The 19,302-nt window shown below is 39.1% G+C and overlaps 2 protein-coding genes across 2 annotated transcripts in view; one reads left to right on the forward strand and one right to left on the reverse strand.

The window, feature by feature from the left end:
• Positions 1-2,645: 2,645 nt before the first annotated feature.
• On the reverse strand, positions 2,646-10,141 carry nfe2l2a (nuclear factor, erythroid 2-like 2a). The gene is made up of 5 exons (XM_042494848.1): positions 9,956-10,141; positions 5,826-6,092; positions 5,460-5,552; positions 5,207-5,377; positions 2,646-4,280 (listed from the first exon to the last, which is right to left on the reverse strand). The coding sequence occupies exons 1-5, from the start codon at positions 9,992-9,994 to the stop codon at positions 3,030-3,032; spliced, it is 1,821 nt and encodes a 606-aa protein (XP_042350782.1). The 5' UTR covers positions 9,995-10,141; the 3' UTR covers positions 2,646-3,029.
• A 6,724-nt stretch (positions 10,142-16,865) lies between these two features.
• The window catches only part of agps (alkylglycerone phosphate synthase), a 36,448-nt gene continuing 34,011 nt past the window's right edge, over positions 16,866-19,302 (forward strand). The window contains exon 1 of the mRNA XM_042494844.1: positions 16,866-17,101. Within this exon, the coding sequence (XP_042350778.1) occupies positions 16,917-17,101 (185 nt within the window). The 5' untranslated portion in view covers positions 16,866-16,916. The remainder of the gene's footprint in view (positions 17,102-19,302) is intronic.

Below are 19,302 nucleotides of genomic sequence, written 5' to 3' on the forward strand. Positions count from 1 at the left end.
GACAGGAAGTCAGTGTAAATACTGGTGCAATGTGATCCACCTTACTCCTATTGAGGACTTACGCAGTAGCCTTTAAAATCAGCCGCAGCTGTCTGATCAATTTTTACTGAGACCAGTAAAGACACTGTTACAATAGTCAAGTCTACTGACTTTGTACATAATTTATTGTAACTATTAAAATTCAGGTCTGAGTCCAAGACTACAGCAAGATTTGTGGCACTGTTACAGTTCAGTACAACGGTTCTTGTGTTTCAGTTTTGGAAACTAAACCTCTTATTACAGAGGTCATAGTTAAAAGGTGGTGTTGTAATGGAAAACATTATATTGAGAGGCGTTTCTAAGTTTTGTCCTCCCTATTACATACATACGGATCAGAATATTAGAAACACCTCATTATAATTCAGTGCAGTCCAACACCACCACATACAACAACCCCACTGTTAAAACATGGAATTGAATTAATTGATTGATTAATTGATAGTTAAAAGAAAGCTTGCACATTATAGGCATCATGCATTACATTGTGTGTGTACCCAAAAGTGGCCACTGAGTGTATATGCTAATGCTAAGCTAGCACGCGCATCATGCAGCGATAAAATGTCTTGAGGTCTCATCAGCCTGTAAATAAGCAGAACAAAGTAAACAGTGGTGGGGGTAAAGTTGATATTTTTCATGGCAATATTATATTGATATACAAACACAAAATACATTTTTTTAAAATACAAATGAATAATATCACAAATACAAATTGAACCTGGTAGCCTACTAGTTAATAAATTCAATTGCCTTTTCAGTCAAGTCAATACATTTTGCAGCAATAAAATCACTGAAGTTAGATGAACAGACTAATTATTTCTTAAATTAAACAGATGTTGACAAAGTTTCCTGTTCCTGGACATAACCTGCAGTAGGTAAAAGTAATGAATAGAAATATATTACAATACTTAAAATATTGCAAAATGTTAAAAATGGCAATATTTCAGATCATGACTCAAGTATCATAATAATATAGTTTACCCCAGGTAAACATAGTAAAAAAGTACTTTTTACCAATAAATTGTATAGTAATGTAAAGGCTGTTGCTCATAGTGATCATAATGCAATGAATAAATATGTAATATGTAATTGATTAGATTAGTAATCAGTATGATTCAACAGTCCTGAGGAGGTCAAATCCTCTGCATAAATAACAAGGGCAATTCCCCTAAAAAGATAAATCATGAATCAAATGTTAATTTTATTTTATTATTCATATTTATTAACTTGACAGTTAGTTGGTTAATATGGGGAACTGGGCAAATCCTATCAACAGAATGAAACCAAGGTCACAAGTTGAAACTAACAGTGGTATGACTAACACAGTGTACAGACTTACAGCAAAAACTCACAACTCTCCTGCTGTCTGCAAGGTGTTAGCACAGATGAGTATTGGTTCAAAAGCCAAAATCACTTTCATATTGGCTGACAATTTTTTTACCTCCCAAGTTCTGAATCATTGAAATGTCAAGGGAAATTTGGTAAGGTTTTTTCAAAAGATCTTCTGCTACTGTACTTGTAGTTTTGTTACTGTACATATATATATATATATATATATATATATATATATATATATATTCACATTTTTGATAATTTAACTTTAAGATTGAAATGTATCTAACATGTTTATATTCATTGGCCATGCTAAACATGTTATCCAATATCCATGGTTGAACTAGGACCCAAAGGATAAACTGCTTTAAATTAAATGGATTTGAAAGAATTCAAACACACACTAGTCTAAAAATGGGAAGAAAAAAAAACAATACCTGCTGATATGTTTCTCAGTCAGTTGAAGACTAGTGTTTCTGCAGAGGAATGTAGAATAACTAACTCCACTGGAGTACAGCCATGCTTGGCATAGGCACACCAGTTTCAATGAATTATGTTGGCTAAACCAGTACAATATGTGAAGTGTTACTTGTGCTCTTAAATAAAATCATTTTTCAATGACTTGAGTGTTTTATTTGTAAAACAAATACATAATTGTGTGTAGCTGTAAATGTATTTTTGTAAAATCCAGCTGTTAATAGTTGACTCCCAGACTTCCTTTAGTCTCTCACCAGTTCAGTTTGCCACACGCCCTCTGACGTTTGTCATGAAGGCGGAAAATTGGCTTGGTGATCAAAGGTAGTGTTTGTGTGTGAAAGTGCATGTAGAGCACATACTGATTGCGTAGGGCTTTATCTTTGAATATGCGTGCCGAGGTTGGACCATTGTGAAGTCGCCATGTGTGGTTCACACTGAGCATACTCTACTGTAGCTCCACAATTGTGCTCTTTGTTGTGTAACATAATGAATTCGGTGGGTCTGATTCCTTTTGAGGCTCGAGTTTTTCAGTATTAAAAGATTTAGGTTACTGTACAAACAAGGTTGCTCTTATAAAATGCAAGCAGATTGTAAAAGTGGTTCAAGCCAATAACTCTTTTGTTTCAGTACAATATTCCTTTTCTTTGCTTCATTATAAGCCCTCTGGTAGAGCCTCCAAGTCAACAACTTGAACATGTGGTAAGTTATGTAATCATTCCTTAGACTATACATCCATCTGGCATCAATCTGTTGAGGCCATAGTACACCACATAATGTTCTTCCAGTAAACAGGGAAGTCGTCCAGCTGTAGGAATACTTTATTGAAAAGCACAGAAGATTTTATAAAAGAACCTGGGCAGCAAATCATAAAGGGACAGTTATAAAATATGAGTAACAATGATTGAAACAATCATTAGCATACAGAAATATGATATATACAATATATGTACACATACAGTAACAGTTTCATCAATCTCAAAAGCAAGTGTTCATATTTACAAACAATATTGGTTAAAGAATCTGTTTAAGGTATCTGAGTACAAAAGAAGTAAAATATCAAAAATATTACAACATTCAAGAGAAGTGAGCAAAAACTATACAATAGTTCTGCTGAGCTACTAATGCTTAAAGCTGAATGACTACAAAGTTATTGCATAGTATTACTATGATAATGCAGTACCACGTTACAAAGGAGATACGAGGTTGTCTTCACTCTTAATGAAAGTCTTTTTGATGCGAGGGACGAGAAAAACGCTGCCGTCAGTTGATTGCTGGAGGGAGTAGTCGGAGGGGGAGTACGAGTTCCCCTTCTCGTCTCGCAGCATGCTGAAGACCTCCAGGTACAAGCTGTTGAGTTGCTGCTTCATTTCCTTCAGGTTCGTGATGTTCTGGCTCTTCTCGCTCAGCAGACGCTCCTTCTCCTCCTTCAGTGAGTCCAGGTTGCTCTCCAGACCCACTATGTTCTCCATCTTGCGTTTGCGGCAGTTCTGGGCGGCTACCTTGTTCTTGCCACGGCGGCGTATGTCTCGGACCAGGGCCAGCTGGGCCTCATTCAATTGGTGCTTTGACATCATCTCGTTGAAGTCATCAACGGGCAGATTGATGATCAGGTCAACAGTGAAAGGGATTTTGAGGGCCTTTGCCCTCTGCTCGTCTCTGGAGAGACGTATTTCCGAGCGTTTCTTCTGCTTGTCTTTGGTGAACGGGGCGTTGTTGTGGCCGTTCTCCTCTGCAGGCTCCGTCTTGTGTTGTTTGGGTTTCTTTTCCTGCGTCTGATGTGGCTGTCCTATCGGTGCAGACAGACCAGTTGCTGATGGGAGATCATCAGGTTGGAAATTGAGTGAGAACATCTCTGAGTAGTCAGATTCCGCACTTCCAGGGTTTTGGTCCATCTCCTCCATGTCTGACTCGCTGTAACTAAACGACCCGTCTCCAAATACAGACTTCCCAGGTGAACTAGCATTTGGACTTGTGTTTGAAGAGATTCCTGAATCTGAGTCTGGTAAATCTGCCTTCATATTCTGTTTGCCTCTGTCAAAGGCATCTTCAGGTGAGAGGCTGTAAAGGTCCACTGTAGTGAAAGGAGGCTTGTTTGGGATATCCGACATGGCGTTACTTTCATTTCCTTCGAGGCCATGTTGACCACTGCTCTCTTCCAGAATGGCATTGGGGTAAAACATGTCGCAGAAACTTTCTGCAGCAAAGTTAGCATTTAACTGAGAAGCTTTTGCCTTCATCTGGCTCAGATTGTCCGGTGGGGCCACACTGGGAACAGAGCCATCAAATGTATTCATAAACTCTGCCGGACAAACATTTAAACTGTTTATTTCCCCATCGGTCATCGTAGTCATGGGGTATAAAGTGAAGTTTGGATTCTGCACTTCAGGATAAGCTGTGGTCTCCAGTGTGTCCTCCAGTTGCATGTTCAGGCATTGCTAGAAGAAAAATATAAAGAATATTTCATTAGAAACAATTAACATTTTGCAGCAAAAATTATGGATGCATGTATAGTGTGTGCTCATACACAAACCTAGACATTGTTTCAATGCACGATCTAAGGCACATTGTGATGACTGACGTAAAAAGATGCATACTTTATTTATTCTCTTCCCTAAACAATAAGGTTTTAGTCCTTGAGCAGTTGTTCAGAGTGACTCGTGGCTGGTAGAGCTCAGTATAGCACAAGGTAGAGTATTGTAACTTCCAAGACTAACTAGACATCCGATTGCTGTAATGGATCAGAAATCCCCAATCTCCCCGCTTGCTGTTGCTGAGAAGTTAAGCGACTACATTATCTTCGCAAAGCAGCTTACAAGAACTAAAACTTAATTCCACACAGCCCTTTTTTCTGTGTAGAGTCTTATCAGCAGCTTACCAGAGCAACCAATGCAATGCTATGTATGCTGTATGTCTGGGATTGTAGTCCACAGTGAGAGGTCAAGGCAACAAATGGCACACTGCTCCACCCATTGGCTAATGCAAATATGAGCTGGCTTGAAACAAAACTGATAAGGCAGCTACTGAAAAACTACCGTGGGTAAATCTTTTCTTTAGGTGGTAAAGGTTACAAGATAGCCACACCCTTTTTTAACAAGATGTCATCTTGTTCTACTAGATAAAGCTTATGGCATCACATCTTGAACGTCCACCTCCCTAATTTAAAAAAAAAAAAAAAAACCCAAAATCTCAACAGTGAAACCTAATCACAGTGGAATGAGCACCTGTCTCACGTGTAAGAGACCCCATTCAGAGTAACAAAAAGGTGTTTGTCCTCTAACGCTGTGCTCCTGCCCGTTGATGCATTCTTTGGGTATTTGTTCCACAACGCAAAACATCATGCCATTGAGGCGATGTATTATACCTGCAGCTCAGGGAGGGACAAAAGCTCCATCCAGGCCTGCTCCAAATCTGGGGACATCCTCTGTGGTGGTGGTAGTGGACCCGGAGAGAGAGTGCTTGGAGGCAGAGCCGGCTGCTCGGGGGACATCATGGGTGCTGGAACAGCAGTTGTGTCCAGGCAAACTGAGGTGTTCTGTCAAATACGAGAATTTGTCAGTTTCAATACGGCTGCAAGCTGTCATGTCACACGTGTGGTAATAATTCAGTGTTCTTACCTCAGTTTCCTCTACAGGAAATGTCTCTGCCAGTAGCTGTAAGCATTCATCAAATGACATGGCATCACCGCTCTCTTCTGTGAAGCTGACATTCTGCAAGAAAGGTTAAAATTCGAGGTTTTAACCGCCGAGCATCCTTTGTGGCACACCATCTTTTAAAAGCAGCACATGGATTTATATTTATAGCACTTCTGTCTCTGTAGAGTAGTTTCCAGAGCAGAATACACCGATGCAAAACTGCAGACCCACCTGTGTTTCTGTAATTACACAGGATGAGTTGGTTACCTAGCTACACAGCCGCAGCCTATCAGATCAGGTGGGAGTGGTCCACCTCTGACATGAGTAATGATGGCTATGTGCACGTACCTGTGTAACCTCTAGAGGTGTGACAGCCGACTGCAGTGGGGCGCTGGGTGGCGGGCGGGGTATGTACTCTCCTGTTTCCTCATCGAGCTGTAGCTGTGCCAGCAGGGCCTTCTCCTGCTCCCGCACCAGATGCTGCCTCTTCTCTTCTTCCAGCTCCCGCTGCCTCTGCAGCTCATGTTCTTTCTGACGGTGGTTGTAGTCAAACACCTCTCGCCTGGCGCCGAGATCGATGTCCTGCTTCCACAGTATGTCAATCAGCTCCATGGCCTAGAAAGAGAAGCGCAGAGCAGTTTAGAGTTGTGAGCCATGCCGTCCTGCAGTGAGAATGTGAGCAGCATTGGAGCAAGGAAGAGCGTGCCCTGCTGTGAAGTGAGGCTGCTGCACCCGCCACACCCTGTCCCTCAGTGTCTGTTCACTGACAACAACACAGGCACTAAAGTCAAGGGAGAGAAGCCATATGAATAATGGATGTACTTCTCTCTTTCCCCTGTTGTAACCACATGCCAGCAGAGGACACATATCCTCACTTGATACTCTTTCCAACTGAAGCGATCATTACCCATCTAATTACATTGAGGTGTGAATTCATTTGTTTCACCCAAAACTTGAAATAGAGCCCACTTTAAGTCAAGCCTTTGCACACGGGACTTCATGTTACAGTTAAGTTCTCTGAATTAAGTTACATCCTGAATATCATGTCATATTATACTGCATTTGTAAAACTGGGAAGTCAGAGGTAAATCTATTGTTGTTGTTTTTTTAAGGGACAGTTCACACAAAGATCAAAAATACATATTTTTATTCTTACCTGTAGTGTTATTTGTCTGTGTAGATTATTTTGGTGTGAGTGGCCAAATGTCGGAGATGTCAGCTGAAGAGATGTCTGCCTTCTCTTGAAAATAATGGAACTAGATGGTTTGAGGTGCTCAAAGCACTAAAAAAATACATCTGAAAAACTCAACAGCAATGTCTCTTCACAGAAATCATGTCCCGGTTACTCAAAATAATCTACAGACCTTGTTGTGAGTAGTTTCACGTAGGAACGATTTTCTTTCCTCTGAAGTATACTTGCCACTGTATCACTGCGCAATGAACAAGTGGCTAGAGCTTGAGACGGCGCGTAATGTAAAAATTAATGGCGTCCTCCTCCGCTGAGCTGTTTTATTAGCTGGCTCAGTTGTGCTAGGTGAGTTAGCAATGTGTGGAAAGGTCTAAACACTGTTGCGCCCTTAAGTGTAGACTAATCGAAGTCTGAAAAAGCGCACTGGCTTGAAATTTGTGGATGGGCAAATAAAGCAACAGTGAGCCGACCTTTCTTCATGTTGGCTATTGCTATCTTTTATTGGTCCAGCAGCTGCCTTAAAGGGTTTCTGGATGTGCACAACTAATATGCTGTTATTGGCTGGGTGACTTAGCACCACTGAGCTGAGTAGATGCACACTTCCTTTTGCGCTGTGATGTGGTTGGTGGGTGTTGTTCAGTAGAACAAAAATAGTTCTCACATAAAACTGCACACAACAAGGTCTGTGAATTATCTGGAGTAACTGGGTCATGATTTCTGTAAAAGAGACATTGCTGTTGAGTTTTTCAAATGCATTTTTGGGCGATTTGAGCACCACAAGCTGAGTGCCATCTAGTTTCATTATATTAGAGAGAAGGCAGACATCTCTACGGCCAACATCTCCAACACTCTGCAACACACACCAAAACAGTCTAGACTGATGAATAGCACTACAGGTAAGAGGAAATATAGGTATTTTTGATTTAGGGGTGAAGTGTCCCTTTAAATATGATACCTTAATGATTGGAGAATATTCCTTTTTCAAACAACATAGCAGTAATAATCCTGAAAGGGTGGTATAATATAATCAAATGAAATAGAGAATATAAGTCAGTAGCTCTGTTGCTGGGTGAATTACAGGCCTTGTCTTCCTTCCTGCTGTATCTTCAAGTAAATAACTACAAGCAGTGATAATTAAGCTCAGCGTATTCTGTCACAAACTGCAAACATTTTTGTCTGACATTTATTTTCACTTATGGTTAAGAGCTGCTGACAATAAAGGATGTAAGTCATAGCATACTAACAACTGTGAATTCTTTCTAGAGTTTCCTGTAGATTTCCACACACAGGCTGAATGTTATTTGCCCTTTCAAACAAGAATGTCTAAAGATAAACTGTGCCGCTCTCTTCCTCGGGTCTTTTACACAGAAATTATTTACAGAAGGAAACCATTTCACAAGGCAGGGGGATGTTGCATAAACTCCAGACACTGGTTCACAGGAACACGTCTGGGCATGTGACTTGTTTGTTCCTCAGATTTGTGTATAAACAGAACTTATGGGCTTCTTAATGGTCATGAGGCCAGAATAGACAGGAGGAAACTAGCTGAAGGGAAATGGGGCACAAAGCATTCACAATGAAGAGGATGTGAAACTGAGGACAAGATACTTACAATGTTTTCTCCTTTTTTTTGATTAAATGAGAATTTGATGTGTTAAAGCTGAATAATAACAGCAAACAATCTATATATACACTCTAAAACATTGTTGACACCGTTTTTTTCTCACTACAGCTGTGGCCCTGCAAAATAAGAACCCACTAACTCTCTTTGACTCAATGTTGCATCAGAGGCATGACCGCTGAAGGATTACACGTCACTAAGGCTGCCTAAAACCATACTCACAGAGTGAGAGGTGGGCACACAACCTGGCATTATGGGTTCTGCAGAAATGAGGAAGTAGCCTTAAAATGGCCAAGTGGGACATTTGTCATCTGTGTTTTCAAAACTAATAAACCGCACTCTTGTCTGTTTGTCACACCTTTAAAAGCTCATCTGACAAGTCATACGAGTCTTTTTAAAAACAATCGCATGACTAAAGAACATCTGTTGGGAAGGTCCACTCAGCCCTTTCACTTATTAAATATACTTTTATATTCCACTTAACAATATGCGTGTGTTAATATCAAACAGATCGTGTAAATGTGAAGTTGTGTAAGATCAGGTTGTCGGTGTGGTATCAAAATGTAGCTGTCACAAGACCTGCACTGGCACCAGAACAAGGAAACTGGCTCATAAAAATGATTTCCCAGACAGCACTGCCACACAATACACAGCCATACAAGCCCAACAACATGCCTTTAGTTTAAAATAGTGGCACAATGTGCAGAGCAGAGACACAGCTCAAAATCACCACAGAGCACACGTCACACACATTGAGACATTTGAAAACATGCCAAACATGCCATACTAACTAATCCTGGCTATCAAACTGGGTCATAGAGGATACTAAGTGTGTGTGCTTTTGTATGTATGGGTTGTTCATTTACCTCTGTCCAGCTAAAAAACAAGGGCCTCAAAGGGGACCAGTGGTTTATCACAGCTTCAACTCGCTGGACATCCACCCTTGACCGAGGATGATGAAACCCAGCAGGCACATGTTCCAAAACAGCCCTTTTTAGGGCCCTCATCAGTCAACCGTGGACTTCCACTGACCCTCTCTTATGACAGCTTTAACCAAACACTCTGGATGTGAGACCATATCACATGAGAGATAATCCCAAACTCTCAGTCAATGTGTGTGAACTAAACAAGAGCTTAATGTGAGTTTATGTGGTTATTTTTGTTCAAAAACACTGAAACAGAAAAGACAGAGGCAACAGAATAGAAATGTTGTCTGTGTGAGATATGGGATATCACATGCTTGGAGGCTTGGAGGAGGCGGGGGGAGGGGGCGGGGGGCAGTTACGAGAAATAAGCTCATGGCACTCGTAGTTTCTCAAATTCGTCCCGAAAAATAAAATAAAGTAATTTTATTCAAAATAACAACTCGAATACTCAGATACCACGCTGGGTTTCTATAAATAAGATTTCCTGTAGAGGAAAAACGTCATAAGTGAATGACTTGCAGAAGTGAAACTGTTCAAAGGGTAACCCAAATTTGTCTATAACTGAAAAAAAGCCACAATAATTGCATATTTTCCATTACCGCAGCTGTTATTCTTACATCATAACACCTTAATAATGTCATAACTAGGTTGTCACTGAGTATTTAATGCGTAAAAACTTCACCTGAACTATTATTACGTCTCAGTGTCTGGCGTTTACTTCGTATAGAAATTGCGTATTTACCTGTTGACCGGAATGTATCACCTCCATTTCCATCATCATGGAGATATGTGTGGCCGTAAAAAAAAACGCCTTATGATAAATAAATTTGGGTATTATTCCTTCAAACGGCAAATGAAAATGGCGAGCGGTCCGAAGCCGATAAAGTCCGTCGCAGCAGCTGAGCCGAGGGAAACATTAACTGCTTCCTTTAAATCTAATGAACATTACGGAAATGATGGCCCTGCCCACCGAGCTGCGGCGCTGGGATCGTCCCCCTCACAGCGGCCTATGGGGCGGTCACAGCTCTGCGTGCATGCGTGTGGAGCCGGACAGGCCTATGTGCACCGAATACACTTTTTTTTTTCCAAAATAAAAATACAACACAACATATTAATGTGCATTTCAAAGTTACAGTAATAATTAAATATGACAATAGAATACATTGAATTGATAAAACAAATAATTTCCACTTGTCCAAAAACCATTAAAGCCACTCAAATTAGACCTACATTTTTAAAGGGCATTAATTTTACATTTACTGGTTGCTTTGGAACCTGCTTATCTGTAATTATAAGGCTATAACACCAAATTTATCGTTTCTATTTTAACTCCGTCATCAGGAGAGTTTTGATTGGTGCATAGCGCCCCCTGCTGGTGGCCGGGCCCGGTGTGGAGCTGGAGGCCCTGGGGCCCTAAAGTCCCCACTGACAGCTGCGAGACTGCCACAAAGCTGTCAAGAGACAAATGTAGGCTTTGGTCAGTGAAAAGTAGGAACAGGCCTATTCAGTTTCAAGTTAGAGCCCTGCACTCAATCATTATGCAGTATGGCCCCTGTCAGTGCACATTATTCTGTTTCTGTGTTGTTATTATTGATTCTTATTGTGTGTAAACTGTACTTAAATGTTATAGCTGATCGAGGTACAACTCATTTTACACTAATGCTTTTTTGGCCATAATGCATTATGTTTTACTTGTTGATCATATGATACAAATCTAAAATCTTAATTTAAAAAGCAACTAGTAACTTAGCTAAAAACTTAGCTATCTAGTGGAATAGAAAGCACAATATTCCCCTTATGAAAATGTAGTAGAGTGGAGTAATAAAGTAGCAAAAATGGAAGTAGTCAAGTGAAGGACTTAAAGTGAAGTACCTAACTGCACTGAAGTACATTAGATGAGTAAATGTAAAGTACTTTCCACAGCTAAATTTTGGTAGGCTACATTCAGTTTATTTATTTGGCTTATATTTATATCCCAAGGGTGGTAAACTCTTATGTTATTTATTAAAGAACACCTTCCTAGAGACATAACCATATACACTACAGTATTGCATACAGTGTTAAATGAATATCCTAACATAAAGTGATGATTAATGTATTACTGAGTGAGATGTGCAACAGTGGTAGAAATTAACTATTTACCTAAGTACTGTACTTATGAGTACAATTTTGAGCTTCTTTTACTTGAATATTTCTGAAGCTATGGTGCCGTGCTTATCAACCTGTGTCAACACAGTTGAGTAGATAACCATGAAGGAATGAAATTTATGGTCACAATGGTCATTCTGATACTGACGCACATTGGGCTCTCTGTGAAATAAATAGTAAAAATAATTCTCCATTCTCAATTCTCTATTCTCCATTTTTGGGGACCCCCTGGAACTCTCTCAGGGATCCCTGGATGTCCCCAGACCTCTGGTTAGAAACCACTAGGCTGCATTATGGAAATATTGTGCTCTCTCTCCCACTAGCCTACATTCATGTTTTTATGAGCAACACATTTATCATCTTGTAAAATATGATGCAATACTGTGCAGTAGTGGCCTATAACTGAGTAGAGTACTCCATTATGTTGCTCAAGTACTGTACTCAAGTACAATTATGAAATATTTTCCTTTACTTAGGTATTTACATTTTCTGCTACTTTATAGGCTACTTTACCATATTTAATGGGCCATGTTGTCCTCTTTACTGCATTTATTATCATCAGCTGTAGTTATGTTGTGGATTAAGATTTTACATATCAATCATTCATAAAATGGGCTAAAGTAGTTCATATTACAATTAGCTCAACCTTGACTGGCTACACAGTGATGGAATGTGACTAAGTACATTTTCTCAAGTACCATACTTAAGTACAATTTTGAAGTACTTGTACTTACCTTTTTAGAATACTCTTTACTTCTGCTCCATTACTGCAGGGGTAAATCTACTTTTACATCTCTGTTTACCCGCTAGCCTCAGTTACTAGTTTGCAGAATTCGATTATTGATATAAAATATAATAAGATTATGTCAGATCATAAAATATGTTGTAACACTGTAGCTTAATAGTATGTAAAGCAGTTACTAATCCCACCTTTACCAGCTACAATACCAAAGTGATGAACACCTGCATCAATAATTACAATCCAGTAAAATATATTAATCTGAAATGACCATAAGGAGTATTTTTGGTACTTTGAGTATATCCATCTTAATACTTTTGTACTTTTACTTAAGTACAATGTAGGACTTCTACTTGTAACAGAGCAGTTTAACACTGTTGTATCACTCATTTTATTTATGTTAAAGATCTGAGTACTTCTTTCACCACAGCCGCTATGTTAAAAACCTGCTTATATAATAATACAATACTATTTCAGTAATATTTTCATTCTGGTGCATAAGGAGTAGTTTACTAATACTTGTAATTGAGTATTATTACACTGTGGTATTAGTACTTTCACTTAAGTATAAGGTTTGAATACTTCATCCACCACTGGTGGTATAGATTAAACAAAAGTAAATACAGTTGCATTAAATTTTGAATGCAATTCAGTTTTTTTGTCCATACTCCTGCCTTATTACTTTAGTAAAAAAAAAATATTTGTAGTACTGTGTTATACTTCTACTTAAGTAATGCATTTGAATACTTCTGTCAGCAGCGTTGCCCTTAACTTTTTTTTTTTAACCTGAAATGATCACTCCTATTTTAAAAAGTTGTCTAGGCTTCCACGAGTTAATTAACTGTGAACTATTCTGACACCTCAGCGTAAGGAAGAAGTCGGATCGAGATGTAATTAGGCTAAGTGTCTTTTGAAATATGCCAGTGTAATAAGACAGACTTGGTCCGGGCGGTTGCACCTATCTGTAAAGAACCTCACACTAAAGTGCAGCTCACTGTGTCACTGCGTGAAATTACACTAAAAAAGCCTTTTTTTTTCTCTCCCCCCTCTCATGCGCGCTCATGAAGACGCGTTCACGTTTGGCAGCTCCACGTCGACATTCTTCCAGCTGCATATAGTGAACTGCACAGGACTGGGGGAAGAAAAGGTAAAAGCGGCGGTGGCCACCTTACGATTAGAGCGCTGCAAGTCCGCACACGGACACCAACCGCAGTGAAAACACACGTTTGCACCGTGAATCCAGCCGTGGCCTGCCATATCTCCTGATCGCTTTCTGCTTTTGCATTTTATCATCAAGACTATTTGCCCCTCGTGTTGGATTGCAGCTGTGTCCCTTGCGTCTACCTTTATCAGGTACAGTATGACTTGCAGAACTTCATCATATTACTTCTTGTCTAAATCCTTGTCAAGATAATGATCGAGGCGTAACACTGTTTGTTTTGTTGCATTATTTTGCACTTGTAAAGTTGCTGTCACTTGATTGTTGTGGAAATGGCAAGTGCCCAAAGTACCTTCAAGCTGACAGAACTTAATACTCCTGGAGCTCAACTAGCCTTCTGCACTCTCTTCATTGCTATCATATCTTTCTACATTGTTAAGTGAATAGCTCATTTTTCCACGGGCCTATTCAGTTCAGAAAGTTGGTAAAAGCTCAACAGGTAGAATCAATGACACACCAGCACAGGAGTGAAATAATGGACTTAAATGTATCACTAAAACCTGGAAACTTCAAACATTCCAGCTAATATTAAACCATAGTTCACGTGTTAACTTTGCAACCAGATGGTCAAGCATAAAGAGGTGAGTAAATACGTTTTAGGATCCTTTTCAGTGGAGCCTACCACAGGATCAACTGTTGCACATGACTTAATGATAAATAGCCATTTAATCAATTCTGTATAGAGCTGACAATGTGTAAAAAGACTCCATCTGGCCTGCTTTACCTGTCTTACCCTAGGGAGGACCCACCACACAGCAACTCTTGCTGTAGGCCCAATCCACTCAAGTCTTAACTGCTTCTTGTAGAAATTACACCAGTAAGTTTCTCTCTCACATCAGTACAATGAAAAATGAGATAATCAAAGTAGATGTCCTGCTTTCCCTGTTGTTTCAGCTTTACTCCAGGTTAAAGGAGCACCCAGTCATGAGGAGGACAGGGCTCAGCACAAGGACAAACCTATGAGGTGGCACTGTGGCTTTCCAAATAAAGTTCTGTGATACACTTAGACTCTAATTGCTTGCAGTCAGTGCATTACAGAACTTTGTTTTGGGAGTTAATACTTAAACTCGTGGGAATAAACCCTCAGACAACTGGATATCTAAGTTTGCAGCATGGTGAAATATACCTGTTGATGAATGAATGTTTGTTTTTTTTCTCAAATAAAGTTTCTGTTTTAAGCTTTTTTTTCGCAGCCTGTCTTTTTTTAAGAAACTTTCAACCAAGGTTAATATATATTCTAAAGTGGCAATACTGTTGTTTGTCATTTACGTACTCTAACTTTGTGTTAAATCATTACTGAAAGAGCACTGCTGTGTGCCATATGGAAACAGTAGGCAGGTGAGTGAGTGGAGGTGAGCCCAGGAGGTAAACAGTGGAGTCATATTGTTTCAGGTTACTCTCTGTGTTTAAAACCAACTCACAAATCTCACGCATGGGGGCTTTTGGCATATTCATGATGCAGTTTTAATAAGTGTAAATCGTCAAAAGTCGGATAAAAATTATTTTTAAAGATATGGCAGACAATGCAATTATATTAAAAAACAACAACATATCCACTGTTTCACTCCTGCACAAGTTATTTTGTCCAGTGTAGTTTTTTATAAGCTCATTTCATTAAAGATGTGTGAAACTCCATATATGCTATAACCTCATCTGTGCACACTGACAACAACTTTTATCTATTGTTGCATCATCATACTGTAGAAACATCACTGTGATTCAAAATGAGTTGTCTCAAACTATAGATTTACCAAAAAAGTTGACATTTCTAGTCAAGTGTCAAACATATAGGGGTTGGCAATCTGATATTTATGGATTTGAGTAACTGTATTTTTCCACTTTTGGTCCACTGTAACACTTTCTTGCATTATTCTAAGCCAAGCCAAGCTGGTGTTTATTTTCACTGCTTAATTTCGCACAAGCTTTAGGCTATTTTTAACTGTATAGACTGCTGAGAAAGGCATTTTTTGTGTGTTCACTTTTAATATACTGCAGAATTTCCCCTGCTTTGTACCGTATTTATTTTTAATTTACTGTGATCTAAAACTCTCTTTTACATTAATTAATAAAAAAACGTATTGTCAATAGTGTCCTGTTTCGTATACTGTGGATTTTTAAACTATTAAAATATATTTTTTGCACCACTTCCTGTCATCTTGGATATTTCAAGCAGACTAGTAAAACAAGAAGGGCTAAATTCGTTTTGTTATCTATTTAGTTATCTATTTAACTATGCAAGTCTTTTGTAAACTATGCAAAGTGACTGTAAATTCCTCTCAACAGTCAATGGAGTATAGCCATGGTATATGCAAGCAGTCGTATATTGCAAGGCATGCTGGGAAATGCGTAAAATGGTGCCTTCACGTGCAAAATGAAGAATGTCGGTTGTGTAACTAAATTCCCTGGTTTAGAAGTTAAAGAAAGAGGATAAAAACATACAGCATACAACGGGTTTATGCAAGGTTTCACATTAACATAGCTTGTTATGTCTGCACTTCAAAAGCCAAACATAGGCTGCAGTTTATTACCATGTGAGAGAAAGCTAGGGGTAGCTTGTACAAGCAATGCATGTTTGGATTATTAAAGTAGTTGCAGATTTTCTATCTAATTTTCTATCGATCTCCCGTTTAGGCCCCTCAGCTATGGAGCTCCCTGCCTTAGGACCTGAGCTTGCATAATCAATGACATCTTTGAAAATTAATGCTTAAAATGTATCTGTTTTAAGAAAAAGCCTCTTATTCATTTTACTATACTGTTTATTTTAATCATTTCTTATTTTATTATTATTATTGTTGCTGGTATTTTTTTTTAACCTCATATAGTCAGTGGCAATCTCTTCTTTTGTTTTTGCATTATCCTAATTAATGATGGGATTTTTTTCCTAATGCCAACAATGGCTGGGAAAATTCCCATTTTTTCCCAGCTGTCAGGCATTTAAATAAGCAAAGCAAAGCAAAACAAAATAAAGACATTTTTTTAGAAACAAATTCTGGCTATTATACCAAGTTGATATGTAAACAATATAAATCATCGACTGAACACATAACTCTTATGGAAAATAACTCAAAAGAAAAAAATAGCAATGAAATAAAAGAAAAACAACCAAAAAAAAAAAAAAAAAAAAAGATCAGAGGTCTATTCAGAAAATAATACATGAATATTGTCGTAAATATGCAACGCTTGTTTGGTCTGTAGCCTACACATTTCAGTGCTTTCTTAAAATTTAAGACTCATTCATGAAGACAAGGAACATTGTTAAATCTACATCTCGAGAAATTGTTTATTCATAATAACCACATCATATCTCCTTTTTTATCCGCCATTAAAACATCAAATTCAATATCATTATTTTCTAAATTGGGAGCTTGTGGCTCATTTTCCGATATCTAAAAACTTCTTACATAATGACATGCAAAAAAAAAAAAAAAAAATGTTCCAGATAATTCCAGGTAGCCTGTTACCACTAATCGGGTCACTCGTGCAGACTGACGATGATATTTCCGACGGGCCGTGAACGCAGCGCACTTTCCCTGCGCTGACCTCTGACAGGCAGCCGCTCATGGATCCGCTCCCTCCCTTCACAAACACGGAAGCAGCATGGCGTCTAACAGCAGCGGCGGCAGCTCCGACAGGCAACGGGTTGCACAACATAGACTGAGAATAATTGCCGGGCATTTACAAGGACCGGTGGACGGCGACTCGAACATCCTAGCCGCGGAGTGCAAAGCCCCGGACGGCAAGACACATGTCTCCAGCGAGGGGAAGACGATGCCGAGGAGGAGGTACAAGGCTGGGATGGAGCGGTGGACAGACAGGGGTCCATCCTCTGTCGCTTTAGCTAGTTGTGAAGTCAGTGGACTGACATGTAAACAAGAAATAATGGGGTGACATGCACTAACAGGCCGGCTTCCCTTTGTCTTCCAAGCGGTTATAACGCAGGGAGACACGACTGAAGCTGTTTTAATTAGCCTGCTAGCTAACATTACTTGGCTACAGAGTGGGCATTCATTTGCTACGGAGTGGGTGCGGCTAGCGTTACTCTCAAGAGTTTAACGTCGGTGTGGGTTGACTTTGTCAAAGTTTATTAGTTTTAGCTTTTTCTGTGGTGTACAACAGATGATTTAATTTGTTCTGTGGTCATTCTTCAGCATTAGTGAGGTTGTAAAAGCTAAAGAGAAGTGTTGACATGATGGCTAATCAGGCGTTTTTCGATGCTTCAGATAACAGTAATGGAATCGAATCTTGTCGAATAGCCGTTACTGTGCAGCCGTTACTGTTACTATGCAGCCGTTACTGTTACTATGCGGCCGTTACTGTTACTATGCGGCCGTTACTGTTACGTACAGCCGTTACGTATAGTCAGATTCACTAGCTTTGCCAGTCAATAACTGTATGCTACTGTATGCGATTCATTTTAACTGATATAAGTACTCCTTATTTTGTTGTTGGTTGGCAAATTAGTGAGATACGGTTCTTATACGTTTTAGATTTTTCTTGACTAAATTTCAAGGTACGGGACACCTTAAAAAAACTAATTCATTCTTTACAACAGAGAAAAGAGACAGTGAAACTTCTCTGTCTTCGCTCTGCTGATCTGATTGGCCAGAACAAGTGGTGGTCTGACTTTCAACCTATTGGCAGCCCAGTTCCTTTTGAGGAAGCACCACCAAACTGTGCTGACATCTAGTGTCAGTCTGAGTAAACAGCTGCACTCAAAAGTATGAGCATCTGAGCATTTGGCCTTGAGAATATCATCATGTCACCATGTCCTGCTCTGGTCATTATGACACTGTGATGATATGGTAGAGTATTATGTCTTGCAGCTGTGTGTTATACAAATTGTTATGTTGGGCTTGAGTCTTGTGCTTTTGGTGTTGTCGATGTAGGAAGTTTGATAGTTATGGACATAAATCATCGGTGTAGTGGAGGGTAAACTGAGGTTTATGAGGTATATCCACCTCTTATTCTTGTTGTTTACTGTATATCCACCTATCAGCTAACATCAGTATATTGTAGAGTTGCAGGGGCGTAGCACCAAATTCTGGGCTCAGTGGGCCCCCCACCCTTACTCTCTAAATCTATCTCTCTCATGCACCTTTTGAATTGTTTTTACAATTAGGTTTGCTGTGATTAAAGACAAATCCTAGTGCAGGGGCAGACAAAACCATTTTGTACTTCAAGGGGTGACATTGGCGTAAAAGCTTCCACTATTTTTTAATTTATTTACTTTTTTAAAATGGTATTTGCACATAAACATTAATACATGCACTAAAACATTCATACAATACACATATCTACATACATTTGCATACATATTGGGTATAATAATAATTATATTTCTGTATGTAAGGTTTTTGATAATCTAAGAATGTCCCATTTATTTCAACTTTTTTCTTTACCTTTCATAATAAGCATCTCTTGAAGGTGATTATCCGTAAGATCTTAAATAAAAGTTCCTAATGCCTGCTTTTTTGAGAATTTACTAAATAAATTTTGCCAAGTACTACATTGATGTTCAGTAACATTTTGATCATCTTGAAAGTCCCAAATAATGTTGAAACAGGATAAAGGTGAAAGCATTGCCTGTTCAGCAAGCCAGTCTGCCATCTGCCACCTGAACCCTAAGTTCAGTCCAGTAACCAATTCATTCATCCACTTTCAATTTAGTTGTGGCATTAATTGCTTAGAAATTTCAAAAAAAGACAACAAAACCAAGCTTTTTATTCCAGGCCTTTGCTCACTTCATCTTCAGTAACCTATCCATCTGTTTACAAGTGCATCCACCTTTTTTATGACCGCCACGCCACTTGACAAAATAATGTAACAGTCAAGGGTTGTCCGTCAACATTATCCTAAGTAATAGTATAGTAACAGAATTACACAGGACTTAAACGAAGGGAAAACTTATAAAATATCAAATAATGGGTTTTTCTAACAGGGGCAATACAACAGTGTGAAGTTCAGGTAGTTGTTCCTGTCTTTT

The sequence above is a fragment of the Plectropomus leopardus genome, chromosome 10 (genome assembly GCF_008729295.1).
Source record: "Plectropomus leopardus isolate mb chromosome 10, YSFRI_Pleo_2.0, whole genome shotgun sequence".
NCBI classification, from domain to species: Eukaryota; Metazoa; Chordata; class Actinopteri; order Perciformes; family Serranidae; genus Plectropomus; species Plectropomus leopardus.